This window comes from Sorex araneus, chromosome 1 (assembly GCF_027595985.1).
Source record: "Sorex araneus isolate mSorAra2 chromosome 1, mSorAra2.pri, whole genome shotgun sequence".
NCBI classification, from domain to species: Eukaryota; Metazoa; Chordata; class Mammalia; order Eulipotyphla; family Soricidae; genus Sorex; species Sorex araneus.
Window position 1 is genome coordinate 191,866,770 of NC_073302.1, and position 17,322 is coordinate 191,884,091.

General features: G+C 41.7%; 1 protein-coding gene across 5 annotated transcripts in view; it reads left to right on the forward strand.

Annotated features, from left to right (window-relative positions):
- CCDC138 (coiled-coil domain containing 138) overlaps nt 1–17,322 on the forward strand; it is a 128,322-nt gene that overhangs the window by 13,143 nt on the left and 97,857 nt on the right. For 3 of the 5 annotated variants that reach the window (XM_055145477.1, XM_055145484.1, XM_055145491.1), the window contains exons 4-5: nt 11,973–12,097; nt 13,934–14,106. In XM_055145477.1, coding sequence (XP_055001452.1) covers nt 11,973–12,097; nt 13,934–14,106 — 298 coding nt within the window. Of the gene's footprint in view, nt 1–11,972; nt 12,098–13,179; nt 13,187–13,918; nt 14,107–17,322 lie in introns of all 5 variants that reach the window. The other 2 variants (XM_055145463.1, XM_055145469.1) reach the window with 2 other exon arrangements.

A 17,322-nucleotide genomic window follows, 5' to 3' on the forward strand; every position in this document is an offset into this window, starting at 1 on the left:
GCAAGGCAAACAAACTGCCCACTGTGCTATCGCTCCAGCCCCCCAGATGTGTTTCTTGTGGGCAGCAGAATTTGGGTTCATTTTATGAATTTATTTTGCCACTCTGTCTCTTAATTGGTGCATTTTGACCACAGATGTTGAGAGAGATTATTATGGGGTTTTGTGCCATCTTTCTATAGAGGTTTGTTGTGCTTCTGGGGTTTTTCTTGTCTTACAGTAGCCCCTTCAGTCCTTCTTTTAAGGTTGGTTTTGAGTCTATGAAGTTCCTGAGCTGTTGTTTATCCACATAAATAGTGTATGGTTCCTTTGAGTGTGAGTGAGAGTCTAGTCAGATAAAGTATGATAAAGTATTCTTGATGGGGCGTTCATTTTATTGTTGTTGTTTTTTTTTTTTTTTTTTTTTTTTTTTGCTTTTTGGGTCACACCTGGCGATGCACAGGGGTTACTCCTGGCTCTGCACTCAGGAATTACCCCTGGCCGTGCTCAGGGGACCATATGGGATGCTGGGATTTGAACCCGGGTCGGCCGCGTGCAAGGCAAACGCCCTACCCGCTGTGCTATCTCTCCAGCCCCTCATTTTATTGTTTTTTTTTTTTTTTTTTCACTATACCCCACCACTGTCTTCGGGCTCAGATGGTTTCCTCTGATTAGCCTGCTGTAAATCTAAGGGGTGTTTCTTTGTATGTGATTTCCTTCTTTTACCTTGCTGCTTGCAGTATTGTGTATCTGTGGTATTCATTGTTCTGATTATGATTTATCTTGGAGTCTTTTTATTAGGGTCTCTTTTAGCTGGTACCCTTTGGACTTCTTGGATCTGGATGCCTGCATTCTTCAGCTCTGGAACTTCTCAGCAATGATATCTTTGATTGTTATTACTTCATTCGGATTGCCTTCCTGTCCTTCTGGTACTCTGATGATTCTTTTGTTATTTCTCTTGAATTCATCCCATATGTCTCTTACTTGCCCTTGAGCTGTATTGAGGTCTCTTTTTCCATCTTCTGCTGTAGCTTGTCTGCTTGCTACAACAACTCATCTTCAAGCTCATGATTCTTTTTTCAGTTGTTATCATTCTACTGTTGAGGCACCCACTGAGTTTTTAATTTCATTGACTGAATTTTTTATTAGTGACACTTCTGTTTGTATCTTTCTTATTTCTTTTTTTAAATCTTTAAATTTTATTTTCATAAAGTTGTTCATAATAATTGATTATATTCAGTATTTCAACACCGATCCCACCAACGTTACACCTTCCCAGCATTATTTCGAAGTTTACCACCTCCACTCAAGCCTGCCCCACAGGCAGATGCTAGATAATTTATTTTGTATTGCTTGTTATCAATAGTATAAGATGTCTATAAGGGTCTATTTCACAGTGATTCAGCAAAAAGCAAAAAAGAAAATAGTATATTTGTACAGTAGAATGAAATATAATCCCAGGAGACTGCATGTTTCTGGGATTCTAAAAATTTAAATAACTGGGGTCTGGAGCCAGCCCTGCAGTGAGCTGCTTGGTTTGGAGATTCATTTGTGAGTGTCTGGGTCATGTCTGTTAATGCACTTAAATGGCACCCGGAGGTAGTTCGTGGGCGTGACAGCCAGGACCCCAGAAGGGTGGGGAGATGGGAGGGGACGGCCCAGTTTGACCCCTTGAGGTCTGGCATTTTCAGTTACTGGTACCACATACCACATGAGGGTTTTTCAGCAGATTATTCTCTTGCTTGGGGAATGAGCCTGTGAACATTGGCCATGAAGCTGGTGGCGATTGGATTCTGGAAGTTTTTGACTTGCTGGGGTTCATCTGGTGCAGGTGCAGAAAGAGGATGCCCTGGTAAAATCAGCCTGGTGTATGGTCTGGAGCCATCCCTGCAGTGAGCTGCTCACTTCCAAGATTGATTTGTGAATCTCGCTTTCTTATTCCAGCTTTCATTTCATCTTGTATTTTATTGGCTGTCTGTTCCACTTTTCTTTCATATCCTCCTGTATATTATTGGATGTGTGTTTCACTGTTTCTTTAAACTCATTGAACATCCACACCACTTCATCTCTGAATTCTTTTTCAGAGAGGTTATGTATGTGGTTATTCCCTGTTGAGATTTCAGGGCTCTTTTCTTCATTCACTCCTACTGGTGGGGATCTGCGCTGTTTCCCCTTTATGCTGTAGTAGTATGGAGGTGGGTCCCTTCGGTTCACTATCAGTGTCCCTCTCTCACTGCCAGGGAGGACTCTGGATAAACTAGGTTGATGGTGGTCTCTTCTCCCCCTTTAAGGCTATTATCTTCCTCTTTGGTGCTCCTGTATGACTACGTGGGGCGGCTAGCACTGATTCAGGGGATGTGTTCTTTTAGACTGGGTTTGGACAGATTCTTGTGTTCACTGTTGTTTTGGTGAGTTTGGGGAGTATTTTGATTGGAATAGGTCAGTGGACTATTGACCTAATAATGTAGTTGAGGTAGCCTGACTGCCCTTGGTAAGAGTTAGGTGACGGAGGCTGAGATATGAGTCCTATGCACTATGAAAGGGGAAGTTAACACACCAGAAGCCATATCCCCCACTGCCACCATATCTGTGGGGGAGGGGCCCTGCATTGGTGTTGGTCTGGGGTTAGAATTCTATTTCTGGCATACTTCTAAAACCGCTGGCGTCCTCTTTTGCCTAGGTGCTCATTTGGCACGTTGGCTGAAGAGGGCCTTCCAGTTCATTGTTGCTGCTCACTTGGCGTGTCGTCCCTTCACCAGGCTTTTTATTTAGGTGTTAATCATGGTTCTGCTTAGGGATCATTTCTGATGTTGCTCAGGGGACGGTATGTGGTGCTGAGGATTGAACGCAGGTCATCTGCATTCAAAGCAAGTGCCCTTCCTGATGTACTATCAGGGAAAGAGCTCTTTCTCCTGCTTGGGTCGCCTTCTGGGGTTGCCTGTGAGGGCTGGGGAAGGGATGCAGGGGGAGTCTGGGGGTAGTAGGAACCACTCTGCCCAGAATACTGATAAGGGTCCTTGTGTTTGGGTTCCTTAGTCACTTGGGGTGACTCTGGGATGTGGACCCAAGGATTGGAAGTGAGGACTTCCCAGCTCTTCCCCACTTGGTCTCACCTTCCTCATCTTCTTTCTTCTGCTGGGGTCAGACTGCACCCAGCCCTTTGGAAGTGGAAGCTTTTTGTTTGTTTTTAAGTTTTTATTAAAGCACATGATTTACAAAGTTATGCATAGTTGATGCATGGGAGAGCCTGGCAACCTCCCCGTGGCGTATTCATATGCCAAAACCAGTAACAATGATGGGTCTCATTCCCCTGACCCTGAAAGAGCTTCCAATGCAGCATCATTGGGAAGGACAAGTAAAGAGAGGCTGGTAAAATCTCAGGGCTAGGATGAATGGAGACTGAGACCGCTCGAGAAAATCGACAATCAACGGGATGATGATAATGATGATGATGATACATAAAAATCCCTGTTAGTTTTGTGTCTGGTAATATGATAAGTACTATTTTTATTTTGCTTTTTTCTTTTTGGGTAACACCCGGCGATGCACAGGGGTTATTCCTGGCTCTGCACTCAGGAATTACTGCTGGCCGTGGTCAGGGGATCATATGGATGCTGGGAATAGAACCCAGGTCTACTGTGTGCAAGGCAAATGCCCTACCTACTGTGCTCCAGCCCCAATAAGTACTATTTTGAGTGTCAGAAATTGAAGAAATTTGGGAAGATAGTATAAAATATACATGATTCTGAATGGTTAACCATTTTGTAGAGATAAAATCAGTATAAAAGCAACGGATTCTAATATGAAATACAATCTGTTTAAAATAAGATACATTAAATGAATTATTAAATTCAAAAGCTATATGACAGGAGAAAGTTTATAGGTATAGATTTTCAGTCACACCCGACCACCCCAAGTCTTACTCCTGACAGTGCTTATGGATAATTCCTGGTAATGCTCAGGAGCTCATTTTGGGTTTTGGGGATCAAATCTGATTCAGCCACTTGAAAGACAAGAGTCTTATGTGTTGTACTCTCTTCAGCCCTAATAAATATTTTGAAATGTTAAACCATTAAGATACATATGTATAAAAAATTAAACTCAGTTGTGGAGACAATATAAGTGATATTGCAAATTTGAATTTTCAAAATGTAATTTTTTTCTCTGTACTTTAGTGAAAAGCACACAAGGGCTGGAGAGGTAGTATAGTGGGTAGGGTGCTTGTCTTGATGCTGCTGACCCAAATTTGATCCCCCGAACCCCATATGATCCCTTGAGCACTGTTGTGAGTGATCCCTGAACGCAGAGCCAGGAGTTAGCCCTGAGCACCAGCAGGTGGCCCGACAACCAAAGGAAAGGAGAAGCAGTTACCTGTCCCTTTATGTGCCATCACTCTTATTACTGCTTTCTTTGACACCCATTGTGGTGTGCCCTTTCTCTCTCCAAATAACCTATTGATTTGGTTCAAGATTTGATATGAAGTGCGTGTGTGTGTAATGCATAAATATATTTTTATTATATACATACATATATATGTAGTCTTTTGGGGCTACTCCAAGCAATGTTCAGGGGTACTTTTTGATCTGCACTCAGGAATTACTTCTGGCAGTGCTTGGGGGACTATGTTGGATGCTGGGGATTGAATTGGGTTGACTGTGTGCAAGGCATTTGCCTTACTTGATGTACTATCCCTCCGGCCCCAATATGAGTTATATTGAACATAGAATAAGGATCTTGAAAATTGTTTTGAAGATTATTATGGGAATTATTCTCTTAATATTTAACCAATAGTTTAGTCATCATTTTAACTTTGAATTATGATCAAAAGCTTTTGGATTATGAAGGTTTTCATTGCACTACTTTTTTACAGTTCCTAGGTAGAACTTACTCTAGCTTTATAGTTTTCAACACAAATTTAGTGTTCTGTTGAAAACTGTTGTGTTGGAATGCTGTGGATATTGAGTACTTGAAATGGGGCTGATTTGAACTGAGATATGCTCTAAGTATAAAATATATGCTGGATTTTTAAGATGGTTAAAAAAATATTTGGGACTATACTATTCATTGTAGAGTACTTAACTTATAGACCCTGAGTTCTTTTCTGGGTACTGCATGCTATTCTTCCATGTTCCTTTAGCACTTCTGGGAATGATCCCCAGAAGCTTTGTGCCACACAGAGTGGCTCTTTTTTTTTTTTAATTTTAAACTTTTTATTATCGGATTACTGTGAAATACACAGTATTTACAAGTACAAAGCTGTTCGTGATCTGGTTTCAGTTGTGCAGTGTTCCAACACCTGTCCCTCCAACAGTGTGCTTTTCCCACCACCAATGTCCCAGTTTCCCTCTTGCCACTGTCCCACCCTACTCCCCCACTATAGTCTGCCTCTATGGCAGGCACTTTTCTTTTTTTTTTTTAATTTATTTATTTTTAATTAGTGAATCACCATGAGGGTACAGTTACAGATTTATACATTTTTGTGCTCATGTTTCCCCCATACAAAGTTTGAGAACCCATCCCTTCACCAGTGCCCATTCACCACCACCGGTACACCCAACATCCCTCCTACCCTCCCCATTCCCGTCTCCCCCCACCCCACCCTGCCATTGTGGCAGGGCATTTCCTTTTGTTCTCTCTCTCTCTCATTAGGTGTTGTGGTTCGCAATAGAGGTGTTGAGTGGCCACTGTGTTCAGTCTCTAGACCACATTCAGCCCGCATCACCTTTCCCCCGCATGGCCTATGACCGCATTATACTTGGTGATTCCTTCTCTAAGTTGCCCTCTCCCCAGAATGTGAGGCCAGCTTCCAAGCCATGGAGTCAACCTCCTGGTACTTATTTCTACTATTCTTCTATTCTTGGGTGTTAGTCTCCTACTCTGTTATTCTATATTCCACAGATGAGTGCAATCTTTCTATGTCTGTCTTTCTCTTTCTGACTCATTTCACTTAGCATGATACTTTCCATGCTGATCCACTTATACGCAAATTTCATGACCTCCTTTTTTCTAACAGCTGCATAGTATTCCATTGTATAGATGTACCAAAGTTTCTTCAACCAGTCATCTGTTCTAGGGCACTCGGGTTTTTTCCAGATTCTGGCTATTGTAAACAGTGCTGCAATGAACATATAAGTGCAGATGTCATTTCGACTATACTTTTTAGCTTCTCTGGGATATATTCCCAGCAGTGGTATTGCTGGGTCAAATGGGAGCTCACTATCTAATTTTTTGAGAATCGTCCATATTGTTTTCCAAAAGGGGCAGGCACTTTTCTTCCCTCTCTGCCTCTCTCTCTCTCCCTCTCTCTCCTCATGTAGATGTGTTGGATTACAGTTCCAGACATTTTAGGCTTAACTTTGGGTTGTCCTTTCTCCTCCCACAGGGAGTTTACCTTTACTGAGTTACCCCTACCACAGTGCTCCCGAGGACACCCAAGGCACTCCCAATCTCCTGGATTTATCTTTAATCTCTCCTTTGTGCTCTTCTTCCCCTATCTGGTAATCACATTTATCCCCAAATCCGACCCTGCAACTTGTAAAGACAAATCTTCTGAGGGCTCTGGATTTTGTACGTGTAAGTGAAATGTTGCTTTTCTCTTTCCTTTATGTCCTTTGCATAGTTTACTTTAGAGCAATGTCCTTTTTGTAAAGACACAGGAAGGCAGTTAATGCTATGCTTTTGTAACTTAGGAGTTAACTGACTCCGAATAATATTTATTCCTGGGCATTCATCATATTTACTTGACTAAAGCCTCAGTTGCCCTTAGTTCCCAACACCCTATAAGGTGTGTGTGGGGGGGAGTGTTTCCCGATGAGGAACAAGGATGGATGCACCCAGGCAAGTCGTGAGCTACCCTGGCATCAAAAAAGGACAGGCTGAGTGCCATAAGAGTATAATAAGTTCAGAGCATAGTCATGGTATAAACTGACATGACCCAAAAAAGAGGTGACTGAATAAGGACCCTGCTGGGGTTAGGAAAGACTAACCTGGCCTTACTTAGCACTGTAGCCTGGGATATGTAGCAAGATGTCCCCAGGAAGAACCACCCTTTAAGCTTAATATTTCTCTTACTGTGTTCATGCAAAATGACTAGAAATATTATTAAGAAGTAAATTTAAGATGACTGTTTAAATGAATTAATCGATAAGGGAAGGAGAAAGCAATAAGCCCAGATGGATTCTACCCTTGGGTGGATCTCCTAGCAGGACTCTAGAGTGCTGAACTCCAAGATGAGGTTCTGTCCTTGAGTGGATCTCCAAGAAGAACTTCCTGTGAATGAACTGTTGATGGTTTATGATCATGTTCAACCACACCTATGTGTAATTGCTACCCCTAACCCTTCATGGTTTCTTAGTTAATAAAGGCTGTGAGACCTGAATAAATGGCCACTGATTACCAACCAGCCTGTGGCCACTGTTCCTTTCTCTGTTGTCTGTTGTCTGGGGGATGGAGGGACTGTGATTGGCTCTGAATGCACCAAGGAAACCCCTGGGTCACTGTGGGACCCAGGAACATCGACATTGATGTACTGGGGTTTTTTAATCTAGTCATCTGTTCTGGGGCACTCAGATTGTTTCCACATTCTGACTTTTGTGAAATACTGAGATGAACATAGAAGTGCAGACTTCATTTCTGCTGTGTTTATGTGCCCCTGGGGGGTATATTCCCAAAAGTGGTATTGCTGGGTCATATGGAAGCTCAATTTCTAGTTTTTTGAGGAATGTACATATTTTTTTCTAAAAAGGCTGAACCATTTGGCATTCCCACTAACAATGAATGAGAAACCCTTTCTCCTTACATCCATGCCAACATTGATTGTTCTTGTTTTTTATGGATGTATTTGTCTCTGTGGTGTGAGATGATAATCATTGTTGTTTTGATTTGCATCTCTGTTGATTAGCAGGGTAGGACATTTTTTTCTTGTGCATTTTGATCATTTGTATTTCTTCTTTGAGAAAATTTCTGTTTATTACTTTCACCCCGTTTTTGATGGGGTTGGATTTTTTTTTCTTGTTAAGTACTACCAGTGCTTTACAACTCTTGGATATTAACTTCTTATCTGATGGGTATTGGGTAAATTATTTTTTCCATCCCATGGGTTGTCTCTGTATCTTGTTTCTTTTGAGGTGCTGAAACTTCTTAGTTTAATGTCTCTTTTGTTTATCTTTGATTCCACTTCAGGCTTGGCTCTAATTAAGTAGAGTTAATAGTGCTGGAGACATGGTACAGGGAGTAAGGTGTATGCCTTGAATGCGGCCGGTTCCACTTTGATTCCTGATTGTACAATGATGGGTAGCCCTGGAGGCCCTGTGTTCCACCACGATGGCCCAGGCAATCTTCAACACTGCAGTGCCCAGTTAGCGCTGCATCTTTGGGCTCGTGTACTGAACAGTTGCCTAGTTGTCAAGAATTGCTGGGAGGGACCTCTGGACTTCCTGAACACTACTTGGATGCCCCCCTTCTTCCCATACTCCCCAACCAACTAGCCGAAAAAATTAAAGAACATAAACTCATAGACTTTTAAAAAATTAATTATATGTTAAAATAAAGTTTTAGGTACAGTTAGATAAAATCTATTTTTTATAATTTTTTTTTTTGTAAGCAAAGAAAAGCTCACTTTATTAAGGAAAGAGAAATAAGAGTCAGATGATCTGGTTCCTAAACTGGCATGTGTGTAATGATGCACACTTGAGACTTACAGAATAGTCCCATGCAATGTTACTCCAATAAGAAATACATATAAATAGCATTTTACCCCCAACTACCTGTGGTATTTTCTTTTTTTAAAAAAAATTTAAATTTTATTGAATCACCATGTGGAGGGTTACAAAGTTCTCAGGATTATGTCAGTTATACAGTACTCAAACACCCTTCCCTTCACCCGTGCCCATATTCCATTACCAACCACCCCATTATACCTCCCGCCCCCCCAGTCCCCGCCCTTGTAAGTGATAAGTTTCACTTCGTTTACGCTTTATCTTGGTTACAGTCCATGTTTCAACACATAATTCACTATTGTTGCTAGGGTTTCCCCCCAAAAAAGAGAAGACAGTCCCACTGTCAAGGAAGCATTTGATGGCTCTCCATTGCTGAGAATGTAGAGATATTAAGTCCCGCTGTTTGTTACATAACTTTTCTATTTTTTTCCCCCCTCGTCCCGCGCCACCGAGATCACGCCTGTTTAGTAATCACCACGCTGCCTGACAAGGGGAAAACAAACCAAAAGAGATGGTTATTTCTCGTCATCAACCGGCGTGGGGCTCTGGCTTAGTTGATAGTCTGGTAGAATGTCTGCAAGCAGTTTCTGGAACCAAAAGTAATACGCTGGTATTGGCCCCGACTCAAGATTCCACCAGCGTCCCGCTGTTCCAAGTACATAATAATTTATTCCCTTGTATCCGATTCCCACGCCACCAGGTCCGTGTCAGCTTAATGGACATCATACTATGGTTAACGCCACGCCGCGTTTCTTCCCGAGAAAGAAGGATATTTCTTCTCAGCCGTCGTGGGGATATGGCTTAGTTCAGTCTATAGAGATGGCTACCACTTTGGTGGCCTTCAATATTTCATCAAAAGACTTACTATTCTTGTTAGGATTTCCCACCAAAGTCCGACCCGTTAAAAGGGAACCATTTCATATTGGTGATGATTAAATGACAATAGGTTGCGCGGCCATGGCAGCAGCCTCGCGGCTTTGAATTTCTGTATAAAGTCCAGGGAAAGTACAGCCAGAAATTACACGTCGCTACAAACTTTAGCCCGATTATGGTCCCCCCAAAGTCCAACCCATTACAAAGGAACCATTTCATATTGCTGATGATTAGATGACATTAGGCTGCTGCGGCCGCGCGGTTTTGGGTTTCTATATAAAGTCCAGGGAAAATTCTGCCTAAAATTCTATCGCTACAATCTTTTACCCTTTAACAAAAAACTTAGTACTATTGTTTGGAGTTTCCCCCCACGTTAAGCCCTGCCAAAAAGGAACATTTACACGTTGCTGACAATCAAGAGATATTAGGTCTCGCGGTTTCTATAGAAGCCGCGCGGTTTGGGATTTCTATATGAAGTCCAAGGAAAATTCTTTTGGTAATTGCATCACTCGCTGGCAGCGTCTGGGCCAGAAGCTCCCAGCACACAGTTTGGAGGCATTTTGGGGGCGCCGCTCGTGTCCAAAGTGGTTCAGTTGCCTCCGGGGTCGATCTCGCGCGGGGCCGCCTATTTTTTATAATTTTTTTTCTTGGTGCCATGGATGTGGTTCAATGATAGAACTCTCTTTTTTTTTTTTTCCTTTTTAGGTCACACCCGGCAATATTCAGAGGTTACTCCTGGCTCATGCACTCAGGAATTACTCCTGGTGGTGCTCAGGAGACCATATGGGATGCTGGGAATCGAACCTGGGTTGGCTGTGTGCAAGGCAAATACCCTACCTGCTGTGCTATTGCTCCAGCCCCAGTGTTAGAACTCTTGCGTTGATGTGTGAGGTCCTAGGCAAAGTTCCCCACACAGCGAAGAATATGCTGTCTCATAATGTGGTTACCACAGAATTTAAATCAGCTTATATAACTTGCGTTATAATTCTTTTGAATACCACTGCACTAGAACTTTCAACTTGAGATCATCTTTTTGGAAAGGACATCTGGGTTCTAGTTCTGTTCTACCTGCAATTAGTCTGTCATCTACCGGTTTTAATGTTTTTGGTTTCATTTCCTCATGTTCTTTTATTTTTTGTATTTTTCTTTTTGGGTATCATCCAACAGTGGGAAGGTATTACTCCTGAGTCTGTGCTCAGGGATCATTTCTGGCAGTTTTCTGGGGACTGTAAATGGTGCTGGGGATTGAACCCTATCAACCATGTGTAAGGCAAGAATTCTACCTATAGTACTATCTCTCTGAACCAACCAAACTTTAATTCTTTTGGTGGAAATGTTGATAACAAATCTATATTATCTATCTGTAGAAGATTGACAATCACAAGAAAGAATTTGTCATTTGTAGAGCCTTCTACAGGTATCTGTAATTTTAAGTTAAACCCTTTATTTGATACTTGTAGTAGGTTGCCAGAATCATTGTTACTTTTGACTATTTATTATTTTATTTTATTTATTTACTTTTTACCACACCCAGCAATGCAGAGCCAGGGATTACTACTGTCTCTCTGCTCAGAAATTATTCCTAGTGGTGTTCAGGAGAGTATATGGGGTGCAGGGTCTTGTACATGCACAGCAAACACCCTATCTGCTGTACTCTCTTTAGCTTCTTTATATTTTTGTATTTTGTGCTCCTGGCCTGGTGCTTGGTGTTTGTTCCTTGTTGTTCCATGTGGTACTGGGTGTTGAATTTGGGGGTTCTTGTATACAAAACACTACTCCAACTCTTTGTATTATCTGCCTGGTACACTTTTTGCATATTTTTTGGAACGATACTTCCAATGGCTCTCAACAGTCCAGAGGTCTCTACCAGTGATTGTCAGCTGGCCCGGCCAGCAGTGAGCATCCCTGAGGGTGCTGTGCTAGGGATTACTCTGACCACCCCAGCAGTGCCTAGGGATCTTCATGGCTGCTGGGTGAATTTTGTGGTGGCAGGAATTGAACTTGGGTTGGGTGCATGTGCCCAAACTATTGTACAGTCTTCAAACTCCTAATTTTTTACATTTTTATAAAGTTGTGCTTATCTTATATATTTCAGTTGTAATGCTAATATTTAGGAAAAAGTTTTTAATCTTTATTAAAAGATAGAATTTAAAAATTGCAGGATCTTAGGAATTGATCCTTGTGTGGTTCTTAGGAATTGAGGTGGAGCTGGGGCCACTCCCAGTAATGCTTAACCTAACAGTGCTGGTCTGATAGTTTACTGTGCTTTGCCAACTTTGTGGGACTTGGGGAACTCCTGGCCTATACCTTGTTGTCCTAGGAGTTGTGAAGTACCAGAAATTGAACATAGAAACTCAAATATGCTTGAACCCTATCGCTGGCCTACATAATTTTTTTTTTTTTAAGCCTAGATGATGATATGGAATCTTTTCGAGAGTTGAAGCAGTTGGAAACAGAAGAGTTAATTGAAAATGATCACGGACTTACTACCTCCAATATAAATAAGCTGTCTTTTAAAGAAACCAAAAAAGGTAATAGAAAGCTCAGAAAACTTTTTGCATAAATCATTCAGATTTATGAATGATTTATAAATCTGTGCCCACTAGAGCAGCATTTTCCCACCTGGGGACCATTTTGCTCCCTGGTAACTCCCCAGGATATTTCAGAGGGGATTACAGATGAATATTGTTTAACTGTGGGGTGGAGGAGCAGGGGAGAAAGCATCAAAACTTGGGGGCTCGAGTGGTAGTACATTGGACTGGGCTCTGCCTTACACACAGCCATCCTGGGTTCAATCCCCAGCGCCCGCCAGGAGTGATCTCTGAATGCAGAGCCAGAAGTAAACCCTGACCAATGCCAGAATGATTCAAAACCAAAAACAAACATCAAAGCATGAAACTAGGGACTACCTGGTCCACATAAATGAAATTCCAGAGGATGAGACTCAAGGCTATTGGGTGGGTGAGTGGGGCACATGAGGAAACAAGGTTGGAAGAAACCAACACTGCACTATGTCAAATAAGTCGTAACTGATAAAGTCAATGTTCTGCCAGCACTCCTTATGTGTTTAAGTTTCTGTAAGTCATGAGATAATAATTATGCTTATGACTAAACTGAAAAAGAAAAATAAGCTTTATTTTTCAGTAGTACTCATACATTCTCAATACTTAGCAAAAACAGTTTTATAATGGAGTACTTTTGATAATTTCTTTTATTCTGACTTAGGTCAGTTTTTGTTAGAATGTATGCAAAAGGTTGTGGGAATAAGCTAACCGATTCTTCAAGTTTTCTAAGAATATAGTGCAGAGTATATTCCTTAGGCCTTGATTGCATGTTATAGTTTTGACAAGATATCAAGGAAAGAAGGAACCAGAAATTGCATCCTTCCTAGCTTGGCTGTAAGACATATTTGAGAGTACTGTTATACCACTGTGGCCTCTTATTATTTCCCGTAGGAAATAATAAATATATATGTATAAATATATACATTGTTTTTTTATTTCCTTTCTCACTCTCCTTTATCTAGTTAACCTCAGTGTTTGAGGAAGATTGGAAAGTTGTCATGCTCAGACCATTTCTTGCTCTATGGGAATATTTTTATTGAAAATATAAGATGATCTGTAAAATTTGTATTTTGGGTTTTGGACCACACCCAGCTGTGCTCAGAGTCATTCCTAGTGGTACTTTGGGGACCATTTGCAATGCTGGGGATTGAACTGAGATTCTGCCATTAAGATAGGCAAGTAAATTTACATTGATTCCTGTAAGTGTTTTTTGGATGGATTTAAAGTTTACCAAATTAAGGAATATTTAACCAGGAATTAATGAGATGGGCCGTAGAGGGTACAAAGTGGATTTTGCTTTTCACAGTGCTAAGTGCTGAAAACAGAGCACTTCCAGGACACTTGATTAACTGAAACAGTGTTTATAGGTGTGGAAGGTGGCTTCCTAGTGTTATAGCAGGCTACCAGGACTGCACACCCGTGCTGGGGATTTAACCTGAGACCCTGTGCATACCAGCATGTGCTCCAGCCTTTTAAGCTATCTTCCTGGCCCTGTTTTTTTTTTTTTTTGAGAGGGAGTTGGACCACATATGGTTGTGCTTGGGGGTCTTCCCAGTTCTTTGTAGTGCTTGGAGGGATCATGTCTTGCCAGGGACTCAACCAGGGGCTCCCAAGGGTGTAGCCTGTTTTCAGTCTGATGAGGTATCTCTACCCTCTCACTCGAAACATTTTATGATGCTGTACTTCAATTATACTGTATTGTAATTCACATGTAAAGTAGCTTTCTGAAGATTCTAAGAATATTTAAAACTATAAGTTATTTGATAATTAAAAATTTTGTTTTCCTAGCAATTGCCCAGCCAGTTAGTTTGACCTCAAATTCAAAAAATTGCACTGAATATTTTAGTGATGCATGTGATTCTCCTTTGAAGCATACTGCTTCACCAACATCTAAAGGATCAAATAAGCAATCTTTACTTCCACATCAAATCAATCAGATATATGATGAGTTATTTCAGATACATCAGAAACTACAGGTAAGCATAACTACTTAATTGGGAATTCAGAAATATTTATGTTTTATGAGCCAGGAATTTGAAAATAAGATTTTTAAATATAAACTGATCATGTAGATGTTGTTTTATATCAGACCATGTTGCTTTATGTTTATTCCTTTTTGTTGTTGTTGTTTATTTTTGTTTGGCCAAATAGCAGTACTCAGGGCTTACTCCTGGCTCTCCCCTCAGGGATCTCTCCTGGCAATTCTTGGGGTATGGTCCAGGGATCAAACCCAGGTTGCCCATGTGCAAGTCCTACCTGCTGTACTACCACTCTGGCCCCAGATTCCCTTTCTGTCCAGTCCATCTGTGCAGGGCTTGTATGAGACTCTTGATTCATATCCCCAGCAATGCAAAGAAAGAGGAAAAAATAAAAGTCCCCAAATAAAGGGACGGAATAGACCCTGACACCACATGACCCTTTGAGCATCATTGAGAAATTCTACAGAGACACACAGAAGAAAGGAAATAAATTTTATTACTAAGATATGCTTTTGAAGTAGGTGCTTTAGATTTATTGTTTTAAGTACTTATAAATTATAAGTTCTCTTGTCAGTGCTTTTTAAAATTCAGTACCTAACATTAACCTTTATCTTATTTTTGATTTCTGAAGGACATAGTCATCATTTTAGTGTTCACTACATTGGGAGTATAGGAGGATGAAAAAGTATATGTAATGCATAATTTCTGTCTTAATTTTTCTCTAGCTGGAATAAGTTATTTATGCATAAAGTTAAATTTAAAAACAGTACCTAATTTTTAAAATAATTTAGCTATATTATTACTGGGCTGGAGTGATAGCACCATGGGTAGGACATTGCCTTGCATGCGGCCGACCCAGGTTCGATTCCTCCCTCCCTCTCAGAGAGCCCGGCAAGCTACCCGTGGCGTATTCGATATGCCAAAAACAGTAACAGCAAGTCTCACAATGGAGACATTACTGGTGCCCACTTGAACAAATCGATGAGCACCGGGATGACAGTGATACACTGATATGATTTACAGTGATGTTTGTGATATAGTTATTACGGTCTTTCAATATTCTAACACCAGTCCCACCACCTGGGTGACCGTTCCTCTACCACTGTTCTCATTTTATCAACCACATCCAAGCCCCCTTAGCAGTAATTTATTTTATATTGCTTATTACAACTTCAGTGACTAATGGAATTGTAAAAAATACTTCACTAAACGAAAATTTGTGAAAATTGTTTTATCTCACCACGGGGTTAAGTCCTTGCCTGAGGGTTTTTTTTTTTTTAATTTATTTTATTGAATCACCATGTGGAAAATTACAATGCTTTCAGGCTTAAGTCTTAGTCATACAATGCTGAAACAACCATCCCTTCACCAGTGCCCATATCCCACCACCGAAAAAAAAAACAAAAAAAAAAAACACAGTACACCTCCCATCCCGCCCACCCCCGCACCCCCCCCCATTATAACTGATAAATTTCACTTTACTTTCCATTTACTTTGGTTACATTCAATATTTCAACACAATCCTCACCATTATTGTTAGGAGCACCCCACTAGAGTCAGACCTGTTGTGAAGGGAAATGAGGTCACGCAGCCGCAGCAGCGGCCACGCGGTTTTGGATTTCTGTACTTTAACAACTAAGTCCAGGGAGATTTCTTCCGGATATTGGATCATTGCAAGCTTGTAAATCCCATCTGTGGTCGTCATAATATGGCGGTCCCCATGCCCTTCATCCCCGGGAAGGGACAGGCGAGAGAGAGAAATACCTTTTCCCTCCTGGGCGGGCATGGGGTCGCGGCTTGGTTCTCTGGCTGGAGACATTCTGCAAGTAGCTGCCCATGTTGAATTTGGTTCAGCTGGGTCTGGATTCACGCTCATGCAGCTGCAGAGGAGCCGCACACTCGTGCGGCCCCTGGGGTCACATCTCAGCGGAGGGCTGCCTGAGGGTTTTTAACTAAGCTGTTTGTTGCTAGTTCAGCCTTAAATGTTTGTTGGGTTTAGTTGGTTGGCTTCTATGTTGCTTTCCCGTCTAATTTGGTGTGATCCTCCTGGGGTTTCAGTAGCGTGGAATTTGGAGATGTCCCACGGCCATACATGGTTGCTTGGTCTGGAAACCTCAGGGTCTGTAGTCTGGCCAATGAGCTGACATGTTGATGGCTGTGGAAGGTGGGTGGGCTGCCAGAGCTTCCGGAAATGTGGGGAGGATGTGTGGAGGCTGATGCTGGCACTCCTAGAAGACCCCAAAGTTCTCAGCCTGGCACCAGCGTTCCTGACGTTCCTCACGGGTTAGTGTGTCTGCAGAGATGCTTTAGTGAGGTGATGGAGTTAAGCCATTGGCATGGTAGCAGCAGTAGGGTGTGGGTGCGCCTCCTGGAAGGTAGGCAGGGCGGGGACCCCATCTGCTTCCCTCCCGAGGGAACTGAGGGTTTTCAGCCTGAAGACCAAGGTGTCCATGAATTGTTAACAGCTTGACTTCCATCTTGGAGATTGAGTGGTGAATTGAGGCCCGTACCAAGTCACAGAACAGGGCCAGTGGGTGAGTCAACATGGTGGCGGCTGTGGGAGGTGGGTGAATAAAAAATTTTTTTAAATTATTTTTTGGGGGCCACACCTAGCAGTGTTCAGATTTTACTCCTCGTGGGGCTCAATAGACAATATGTGATGCTAGGGGATTAAATCTGGCCTGGCCATGTTCAAGACAAGAACCTTCTTTCTTATATTCTCTCTCCAGCCGAGGAACTTTTGGGGCTTAAAAACAGTTAGGAAAATTAAGTTCAGTTCTAACTCTGAGTTCTAACTCTGAGTTAGAATTTAAAGAATTTAAAGAAAGGGAGAGTGCTAAGGCATTCTAGGTATATATGAATTATCTTAAGGAAAGAGAGTAAAAACTGGATTAGTTTATTATAGATTTTTCTGTTTGTGGGTTTTGTTTTCAGGACACATCTGGTGTGCTCAGGACTCATTTTTGGTGGTGCTTGGTGAACCATATGGAGTGTTGGGGATTGAACCTGGGGGTCAGCTGTCTGGAAGGCAAAGGTGTTTTGCCTTGAAAGGTGCTACCTTTCCTGCTCTGGCCCTATTATAAGTTCCTTTTATTTATTTTTAAATTTAGTTTTTAATAGTGTCTTTTTTGCACACCCAGAGGTGCTCAGGGCTTATTCCTAGCCCTGTGCTCAGAGATCACTTCTGGTGGGAGTTGGGGGGTCATTTGGGAT